This window comes from Dromaius novaehollandiae, chromosome 1 (genome assembly GCF_036370855.1).
Source record: "Dromaius novaehollandiae isolate bDroNov1 chromosome 1, bDroNov1.hap1, whole genome shotgun sequence".
Taxonomy (NCBI): Eukaryota; Metazoa; Chordata; class Aves; order Casuariiformes; family Dromaiidae; genus Dromaius; species Dromaius novaehollandiae.
In genome coordinates, this window is record NC_088098.1 from 204518340 (window position 1) to 204529105 (window position 10766).

The 10766-nt window shown below is 34.8% G+C and overlaps 1 protein-coding gene across 4 annotated transcripts in view; it reads left to right on the forward strand.

The window, feature by feature from the left end:
* PGR (progesterone receptor) overlaps positions 1 to 10766 on the forward strand; it is a 45333-nt gene that overhangs the window by 25868 nt on the left and 8699 nt on the right. Inside the window, exons 5-9 of one of the 4 annotated variants that reach the window (XR_010387324.1) lie at positions 358 to 502; positions 3993 to 4123; positions 5636 to 5709; positions 6972 to 7136; positions 9159 to 9294. Coding sequence is in view for 3 of the 4 variants with exons in the window: in XM_026109160.2 (XP_025964945.2) it covers positions 358 to 502; positions 3993 to 4123; positions 9159 to 9316 (434 nt within the window). In the remaining variant the exon portion in view is untranslated. Of the gene's footprint in view, positions 1 to 357; positions 503 to 1544; positions 3327 to 3992; positions 4124 to 5635; positions 5710 to 6971; positions 7137 to 9158; positions 9317 to 10766 lie in introns of those variants that run through there. The other 3 variants (XM_064505103.1, XM_026109160.2, XM_064505104.1) reach the window with 3 other exon arrangements.

A 10766-nucleotide genomic window follows, 5' to 3' on the forward strand; every position in this document is an offset into this window, starting at 1 on the left:
ATAATATTTTTACTAAAGGAGAATGAGATGCCTTCCTATTTCCTAAATACAAATACAATTCAGTCACTGCTGACTGCTAAAGTTAATTTGGTTTGATCATTTCAAAATACTGGAATAGAAAAAGAAGAGGTTAGCTGTTACCATGAAGTTATTGTATGAACTTCACAAGCTTCCTAGAGCTACATCCTCAAAAGCACTTGTTTTCCTAGTTATTCCTAGCTTCCTTCCTAGCTGTACAAAGCTTCCTAGCTATTCCCAGTTGCATGTTATGCACAAAGTTGTGATCTAAAGAACACCTGCTCAGCTAGTGTCTAAATAAGGACTATAAAATATTTTAACCTTTTATTTCATTTCCAGGATTTCGGAATTTACATATTGATGATCAGATAACCCTCATCCAGTATTCCTGGATGAGTTTAATGGTTTTTGCAATGGGATGGAGATCATACAAACATGTCAGTGGTCAGATGTTATATTTTGCACCAGATTTGATACTAAATGAGTAAGTAGACTCTGCTGTTCCATAATATAAATTACATTCTGAACCTGTTTGTGTTAACAAGAATCTAACTTCATTGAGGCTAGGATTTCATTCTGTATTTACTCTGTTGTTTCAAAATTAACATCAGAAGAAAATGCTCTGATCATACTCAAACTCATGAACTCAAAGTTCAGTAACTTGGGGAAGGATTGTCTGGAAATGCCAAATATTCTGCTGAGGTGGCCAAACAGAAGGAGTTCTAATAATATTTGCATTATCTAAGACAAAAAAAAAAGGATAATGATGCTGTAACGCACTTTACCTGAATTTATGTGACTAAGACATTTCTGAGATCATGTTTAATAAATGGAACTAACTGGAATTTATTTTTTGGTCACTATTTTGGGGGGGGGGGGTTGCAAATAGTCTATATATAGTCTAAAACATTCAGTTTTGACACTTTCTTATTAAACCCTGTTTTTCCGAAGCACATTTCTGGTTAGAAAATTGTACTAATTTAGTAAGAAGGAGTTCTAATATCAAGGATAATATATTTTGAGATTTTTCTTTGGTTTTGGGGAAAATTGTTGGTATAGATTGTCCTTCACCATGCTGATGAATTTGGATAATCTGCGTTTCTGTTTTTGTCAGTTTTTCAGTTCAGCAACTTAATATTACCAGCGTTTTAATTTTAGAAACTTTGGGTATAATACACAGGAAGTTTTTGTGAATAGTAAAACATATTTTTCTCTATATATTTATTTTTCCTTAATATATTTTTCTTATTTATTTTTCCTTAACACCCTAAAAGAGCCACTATAAAGTGAGATAAAAATTAAGCAAGTTTTCATATAAGTCGTGTCTGTTTAAGGATTAAGAGGTGGGTTTGCAGAAGACGTAGGCACCTAAATCCAAAATTTACAAAAGTCAAAGATCCAATCAGTTGTCATCTGAACTGAAAATAACTTAAAAACTGTACACATCTAGTTTTTTGCCAGCAGTGTTCTTTATACAAGATATTCAATGGATCAGGCTCTACAGCTCCTGGTGTTTTCTCTTTCAGATGACTGCAAGTCACCATGAGATTATAGAGTAATGAATTCTTTACTGTCCCATATATATTAATTATGCTGTACAAATCAAAACACTTTAAAGGGAAGGGATTGAGAGAACTTCTCACTGTATTCTGTCACATTATACTCTGTGATATAGCTTGCGGTTACATTTGGAAATAGAGTGAGATATCTTCAGGCAATAATAACATGTCCTGGAACATTACCCTACATGTGGACCACTGCTGCCACCTGGTGAAGAAGATTTTAAGTACTTTCTTCCAGAAAAGAATTGAGATTTATGAGCCCTGATGATAAGCCCTCCAAGAGGGCTTCTTGTTTGCAGCCCAAGTCTATCTGCATTGAGAAGAAGGCGGACTGACGATACACCCTTCTTTCAATTGGAGAACATCTCAGCAGGGTCAGCTTTGAAACATTAGAAACTAAGAGTTAGAAATGAAGAGTAATTGGTATGCTAAATCATAGCTGCAGCTACTTATTGGGAAAAAAAGTTAGCTTTTATATCAGTAAAATATAACCTTCGTCCTTGTCTACAGTGTTACCTAAAGTTGTACCTTCATAGTCACTTTAAGCCAAGGTAACTGCCAAAAGCTGCCAAAAAGGGCAGCCCCACCAACCTGCCCACCCCTGGCGATGCATTCCCATAATTTCCCTTAAGATGGACCAAATACTGGCAGGCTGCACTGTAAAACAGATAAGGAAACTGATATACCTGAAAAATGATGAGAAAAAACAATTAATTTTCACATGGAGCTGATCCCTGCCCTGACTTATCACATGGGCATACAGGCACTTATGCCAGAATAGCAGGAGTGCGTACCTAGAGGTGGGAAGAGATAGCGGAAATTCCTTCTATAGTGGCAACCCACGCTTAAGTTGTTTTGAAATGACCATAAAGCAATGATCGTTTCACAGCCAATCTCTCATTTAGAGAATTTGTTCAGAAGTCAGTTCTGGTGCTCCTTGAGAATGACCTGCTCGGTAGCAGCAATTTTGAACCAAGAAACCAGGACTGTTAGTTTGACATGATTTCATGAATTAATATTAAATCACTACAAAGATGTACTGTTATTTATACTTTCCAGTGTCTGAAATTATGGCTAAGAACAACATTTAATAATACTAAAACATTGAAAGCTAATATCACCCTTCTAAGATGCCACTTAGGAATAGGGAATAGCAGGAAAGAATAAGAAAGATCTGAAGTAGATATGGAAATAACCAGTCCATTCAGATCTAACAGACCAAAAGTTTGTTTAACTCATGTCAAAGCTGTGCAACAGTTCAGATTTTGTGGGGGAAAAAAAAACAGAAAGAAAGAATTTTCATTTAAGATAACAGTACCACTTAAAGTAACAGCAGCAAAAACCCTCAATGCATTGAGAAGAGTCTTTTAGGCACTGAAAATATCTTCTGGTTCCATTGTTGGGAGTAATATCTACAGTCAGGTTGGAATACTGATCTGAATTTCTGAAGGTTAGAATTTCCTTTGTAACCAGTGACAAAACTCCCTTTGGTCTCATGGGGCAAAATTTAATCTTGTATTTGTTGTTGCAATTCATTCAGATCAGAATGCAGCTTTGTAAAATTAGCCCATGTTATTGAATCTTCAGGTTCAGTTTACAAACTTTAGGATGCTATTGTTGCAGTCATTTCAGTTGAAAACTGCCTTCCCAATAGATACATGCAATAAAATTTATTCTGAACAATAAAATCTGAAAGTGAAAAATAAGATATAAGTGCTGCAAAAAAATAAACAATTTTATATATTGGCTGATGTGATTTGTCCTATTTACACACATTCTTAGATAACACTGTGTTAGGGTCTAAATTTGTTTAAAACATTTTTTGTGTATTTGTATTTAATTAAACTATTTCTTTAACAACATAAAAGTATGGTTGCTGTTAGTGGTAAAATGTTATTTAGACTTGCAGCAAAGTATTTTAATGCATACTAAATACATTTTCTCAAAACCCAATGACAAGTTTTTATAAAACCTATTGGGCTTAGGAACAAGCAATCTTCAATTTTGCGTTCTCTTTTCAAAGAATAACAAAAATCTGCCAGCTTGTAAAAGAAAACAATTTCAAATCACTATTACTATATAATACTACAATATTTCACATTATTATTTCATCTTAAAATAATAATAAACGCTCTTTTTGGTGGTTAGCATTCAGTTTTGATAGCCTCTAAGGTTTCTTTCAGACCAGCAACGACAGAGTAAACATCCACAATAATAGCAAATTTGTTACTATTGAAAGACTAACATAAGTACAGAAAATCTGCTTTTTTTTCTCTATATGTATAATCTCTTCCCTTAATTTCAGTAATGTGGTAATTAAACTGGTAACAAGGTATTTCCTTCAAGCAATTAGAAGCTGAGCCTTTTCTTTATTTTCTTTCTTTTCTTTTTTTAACCTTTTCTGGGTGTAAGACAGAGGATGAAAGAATCATCGTTCTATTCACTGTGTCTATCCATGTGGCAGCTCCCACAGGAATTTGTCAGACTTCAAGTTAGCCAAGAAGAGTTCCTATGTATGAAAGCACTTTTACTTCTCAATACAAGTAGGTAGAAAATTGTTTTATTTCTGTGTAACATACTACAAATAAAAGTTTAGAGTTTTGAACAATACTGTTTTACTTGAAAATTACTAAGCTGTCTACTCTAATAAATGGAAAACTTCTTTAGGAAAAAAAATGTTAGTCTTCCAAGACCTAAAAATCTTTTCTTGAATATTTATAAGAAGCAAATAATCTGTGCTTCTTTGTTGGTTTTGTTCTGTATAACACTGGAGAAATGTTGGATCCAGTTTGACATACAGCTATACTGCATTCTCCATTTTCAAAGCAAGTGTGCCATATTTCATCCAGGAAGCTCTTCAGTTTAAACAAATCTACACAGATAAAAACTGCTTACAAGTATTAGAAATACAAACAAGTATTTAATAAATTGTCAGATTTGTTGACTGAGGGCTTTATTCTGGCCAAGAAGTTAAAGCATGCTTACTCAAAATAAATAAAGGAAGCAGGCATGTCCAACGAGACTAACTTCTCCTATTTGTAAAATGGTCAAGCTTAGCCCAGATATCAGCATATGAAAATGTTGTTGTGTTTAGTTGTTTGTCTGAGAGCAAATCTGTGATCACTCTAATCATACACGTCTTTTTAAGATCCCAGCATACACAGTGGCTTTCCACTTTAACTGGGAAATATGGAAGTGGATGAAGTTCGCTTCTGAACCCCTTTCTAAAATACTAAGAAGTACATCTGCTGAGACCATAATTGTCAGTGATGAATATCCAGATAAGAAGTTTTAAAATGGTACAGCTGTTCTTAGAAATGAGACAAACAACTTCTAAAACTATATTTGTAAGAATGGTGAGGTTTGGTTTTCTGCGTACCTGCTGAGTGGGAGAAGAGACATGTGAATCGTGCATAACCTATTTCTTGGTTGTGCAAAGTTTCAGTAGAAGATAAAGAACTAAAATTTATTCCTTCTTAAGCTGTTCTTGGCTGGTATTTACATAAGCTCATGCTTAAAATATCAGCCAACAACAGAACGTAATGTTAGCTCATATAAATATAAAAATTACTAAAATAATAGCAAAATCAATACACTCTGCTAAGCAATAAAAATAATGTGGACCAAAGTTCCTCTCTGGTATAACTCCAGTTGCTTTGTTGGAATTGTTCGGTGTTGAACATATTCTTATTTTAAATGTGTTCCACGTCTTTTTCATCACAAAAAGAACTCCTTTGTCTATCTGACTATTGGAGAGAAGTCTTACATTTCAGTGAAATTCAGATACATTTGTGATATTCCAGCGTTCTGCTACAATCCCACAAAGCTCAAATCGTAATGGATTTTTTCAAAAAATGCTGCAAAGGTCCATTCCCTCTCAATTATGAGTGCATCATTTTAACAGTATTCATCAAGCTACCATTCTTTATCAGCTGCACTCCTCTCAGAAATTAATTTCTAAGAGGATGTATATAAGCAGCAAAGGAATTAAAAAAATGAGTATTTCTGCCAATGAATTTTGCTTTTTGTTCTCTTCTGCACTTATTGTCTTATAGGAAAAACAATTTGTCAGATCTTTGGGAAAAGGAGCACACCTAACCATTGCTGCTGAGACATTTAGTAAACTTTGGTACTGTATAAATATAATACTTTCCACAAAACTATGCTCAAAAAAGCCATATAACCTAATCCTTTCTATAAAGTGCTCGTTTAAGAGTTTTGTTATTTTAGTCGTGGTATTCACCCTAATCCTTTTCAAATGTGAAAGTATGACCATTTCAAGCTTTCATATACTAACAGTAAACCCAGTCCTAAATGTTAGTCTCTCGTTCTGTCTTATATTTAATCATTTAGATGAACTAATTTTTGCTTTTTATATAATTTCAAAGAAACAATAGTTTGCATTAAACATAACTAAATGACAATCTCAATACATTTCTAATCCTGAATGGAAATGCCAGCCTAAGTTTTAACATTCTTTTCAAACTTACATTTTTCCCCTCAGTTTGCTATAGCTTAGACTTTCTTTATTTTTATTGTACTTGCGACATTTTAAAGCTGTCTCGAAAGAAGAATTAATCTTTGCAGAAAGTGGACCAACTTTTTTATTTTCTACATTTTTTTCCTTTTTACAGTTCCCTATTTACTACATGTAATGTGCTGTGTTGTAGTAGTGCCCCAAAAGTTCTAAATAGTGCTTCATCTAGCAAAGGCTACACATGTCTAGGAAGTATTACTATGAATAGTTCAAAAAGAATATAATTTAAGAAAGCAGAACTGTGCCAGAAAAGAGAAAAATAATCATATAATAAGTTCAGTTCTAGCTTTAACATTTTTCAGACTTTTTAATTTACATTGCATAATCTTGTGTAAGATTTCTGCTGGATTATTGACAATGAATAAAGGTATCAGCATTCTTTATGTATATTTGGAGGAACAGCACATTTGAGCTACCTTTTTTTTTTAAGTTGAATTTATGCGTGCAAAATCATGTAATTCTGCACTTAATAGCTTAGTGGAACTTATTGTGATTATACAATATATATGTGGCTGTGTTTTTGCAGAATTCTAGTGAAACAGATCATACATTGCTGGAAGAGATCTTTTAACTTAATTTACAAAGGAAATTTAAGGACTTACTGAATTGTTGTTTTAGAGATGTAAGTTAAAGATAGAACCACCTAAACCCATAGGTTCCTAAATTTCATTAGAATCTCACTTTATATGAAAAATATTTCATAGGTGCCTATACTTCGCTGTTAGACATGCCTAGAACCACCTAAGCTTTAAAAATTAAGCTGTTCTTTTTCCATGTCATAACTTTTGCCAACTTGTCTGTCCTAAGCACGTTGCATTCTCCACAGAATAGAATGTTTCTTCTCCTCCGTTCAGGCCTTCAACTGAGATGTGACAAGCACACATTCAGATACCTCCTTTGCCTGTCTGGATTTGAAAGGCAATAATGAGACAAACCAAAGTTCCACCTAGTCTATCATTTTGTCACCATCAGCTGCTGAAAGTCAGACTGACAAGACTAACTAATTGGACTACTCTTAGGTATTTTGGGATGAGCCTGCTTTCTGTGGACCCTATCACAATTTTTATTTTCTATTTTTATTTTTATTTAAATTTTGTTTTAGGTAGGGCATCAGAACCTGACTTCTATAGCCCAGCTGTGTGCTTTAGTACTTGTCCTACTTACTTTATAGTAAACTTGCTCTTTTGGGTATGTGTGTCTCTCTCCTTGCCCCAGACTTTCATTTGTCTGAGGAGAGTCTGAGGAAGAACCATCCTTGGCAAACTATATTGTTTCATCTCTTGGGCAATCTCCTAGGAAATGAGAGACTTATACATAAATCAGAGGAAGGTAGAGATTTGAACTTCTGCTTTGTTAGCTCTCTCTGGACTTGAGATGAGGGAAACTATTTTTTTATGTTTACCTGAAAGAAATATCTCTTTCCCCATTACCTTCATCTGAGGAACAGTCAGCCAGATATGACTTAGGCAACTGATTTCAGGACTGGGTATATGATTTTTGAGTGGAGAACAGTGCAACTCTCAGTGCAGGTTTGGGTTTGCTACTTAATTCTCTTTCAGGTTTAGGTCCCACCCCTGTGCAGCCATCTCCTTTTTGACAGAACTGGGTGGCTTCTGTTTTATGAATCCCATTCTTGGGCATCTAACAATACAGTGCATTGTACAGAGGGCTAGAACACACCTTTTCTTTTAATTCCAGTAAGTGACAAATCACCTGAAGTTAGAAGTTAGTGTTGAATGAGTCAATGTCATTGTGAAGCAGTGTTTTTTTAAAGGGGTTCAAATGAAATCTGCCAGTTGTAAACTCACATCAGGTTGAAGGTATACTAGATACTAAGATAAAAGATAACTGTTATGTGATTTATTTGACTATATGAGCTAGTCCTCATAAGATTCTTTGAGAGTCCGTGAAGAGAAATAAGTATCTGTAAAGCGAAATTCATCTCTTTCTAAACCTACTTCTAAAACAGTTAACATGCATTGTACCCTGGCCTGATTTTCCCCACTAAAAATACAGGCAGCCTTGTCACTAGCTCAGATGGAGATACCTTCACTGTAAATGTCTGAAGTTTGGTGAGCTAAATCCTTACCCTTATATTTGCTCCCACAGTGTGAAATGTCATTAGCAAGAGAGAAAGGAAAGGGGAAGAAATGTAACAGTTCTTTCAAAAAGAGTATGTTTGAAACAAGCCCATGTTTTAATAAAATGATTACTATAATGAAGCAAGGACTTAGATTTGATTGCAAGATAGGAATATTTTTTCAAGTTTTCTTATGGGCCTTTGACAACATATGTTATAAAACTTGTGGATTACTCTCTTCCAAATCAAGGAAAGTAATGGTTGTAGCTTATGCCTCTTTCTTTACTATGCCACCAGCAGTTATCATCAGCAATCAGATATCATCCTGTCACTAGAAGTCACTAAGAGGTTCGTTTCTTGATGTTCTCTCCATGTCTTCATTTTGGTCATCAAAACTGACCCTTAAGAGTAATTTCAACCATTTGCTCCTCCTGCTATCTCCAGCTTGCTATGTATGTTTAATACTCTGAGAGTACATTTATTCTATTAAATAAAGAGGTTCAAACAGTAAACCTGAGCCCTGGATCCCTTACCATCTGCATTGATAAGAAGTAGTTAGTTCATTCCTTGACTCCATTTTGAGCCACTCAGCTAGATCTCTTGAAGATAAATCTGCTATAAAGAGGGCTGACCCTCAGCATTGTAAATATGAGCCAATCCATGACACTTTTCCTAAGGTCAGGGGTGGTCCTTCTGGCCCTCTTCTATTCAGCATATAGGTATAGCTGAAGTTTAAGGCTATTTCTAGACATCAGAAATTAGCACAGTTGGCTGAATGTTGTTGATACATCCTTTTAACTATAGTATATCACCGTTTCTTCAGTCATTGCCTAACAGGAAGAAATATGTGCTATATAATAATAAAGTACACAGTGTAATACAGTATAAACTGGTCCTCTATTTTAAATCTCTCTCATTATGTTCAGAATAGATTGCAAAACAAGTGCTGCTTTCTTTTTAGTTCCTTTGGAAGGTCTAAGAAGTCAAAGCCAGTTTGATGAGATGAGAACAAGCTACATTAGAGAACTGGTGAAGGCAATTGGTTTGCGCCAGAAAGGCGTTGTAGCCAACTCACAACGTTTTTATCAGCTTACAAAACTGATGGATTCCATGCACGATGTAAGTTTACTCGTTAATTTGTTTCGCTTTTTATGTCAGAAGGAAGTAATAAGTCTTAAAAGTAATTTTATGGAAGGATGAAGTGGCATTCTTAAATGAAAAACTATTATAACTGTGTGAGAAAAATGCATTTGGATGTTGTACTATTTCTGCTACTATTAATTATGTTTGTTGGTAGGGATGTATGTGTGTGTATATATATTAGTGAATGCTTAAAAACACTTTAAAAATGCAAAGAATAGACAATTCAAATTTTAAAGTCAGACTACTAAGAATTAGGGAGAGACAATCAAGATTGTTTTTCAACGTAATTGAACTACCAGTTCCTATATATTATAAGCAATTTTTAAGTATTTGTCTATATTTTGGAAGTGACTAATCTTTGACAGCTCTAATAATGAAGTAGACATTCATAAAGGTTTTAAAAGATGAAACTGAACCCTTTCCACATCCCTGAGATTCTAACATACATCCTATTGGCTTAACATTTATTAAAGCAGAGGAATGAGTGACATTCTGTATAAACCTGTATCCATGTGACTATTATTTTGTAATGGCTTGCATATCTCTGCAAGAGAGGCAAAAGCAGAGGTACAGGACAACACTTGGCAATTTTAGCAAGTACTTGAGGAATGTGTTAAGATAGTCTAGGAAGATTCCTTTTGAGTTCTATGCTGGTTGAGAAGGACTTAGAATCTCAGGGAAAGATGGTGTGTTGTGTGCATTCTTCTGCATTCACCAAATCTGTATTTTATTTTCATTCTTTGTGAGTAAATATCATCTAAAACCTTTTATTATCACTAGTTATGCCTTTTGATAGGAAAAAAGAAAACACAATAACTTGAAGATCTATTTATTGGAGTTAAGAGAGGTGACAATAGTGATAATTATGTGGTTCACCAGGTAGTCTGGAATCTTTTGATCCACTGCACAAACCTCTCCATGAACTTCTGCCATCCACAGAAATCTTTTTCACAGTTTAGATATTGTACCTTCTCAGATAAGAGCACAAGGAGAATGAGACAAGTAAGAAAAGCATCCTTACATGCTAAGGTAGACAACAGAGAATGCTGAACGGGAGAAGGAGCTTAACTTCAAGTATTTAATGGTAGTCAGACTCCAGTCTTCACTTGGGACTGTCAGTGCCAAACCCTTCCCTGCAGTTGGAGTTCAGTCAGTCACCTTACGCTTGCAAAAAGAAGTCCTGTCCAGTCTATTACTCATGATAGCCCTGTGCTCAAGGAGCCTGTTTGGGTGTATCTTTCTTGGGATGAAAGGTCTTCCCACCTTACTTGTAGTAAGAATTTGCAATCTGAGTCTCACAGCATCCAGAAGAGAACTCTGGGCTACTGGCTGTAGAGTCAATCTCTTCATTTTGAATACTGATGCAAAATAGCCTCAATGGGAGCAAATAAGTGAGACTTGCTGCAAAATATCAAGCAGAGTGATG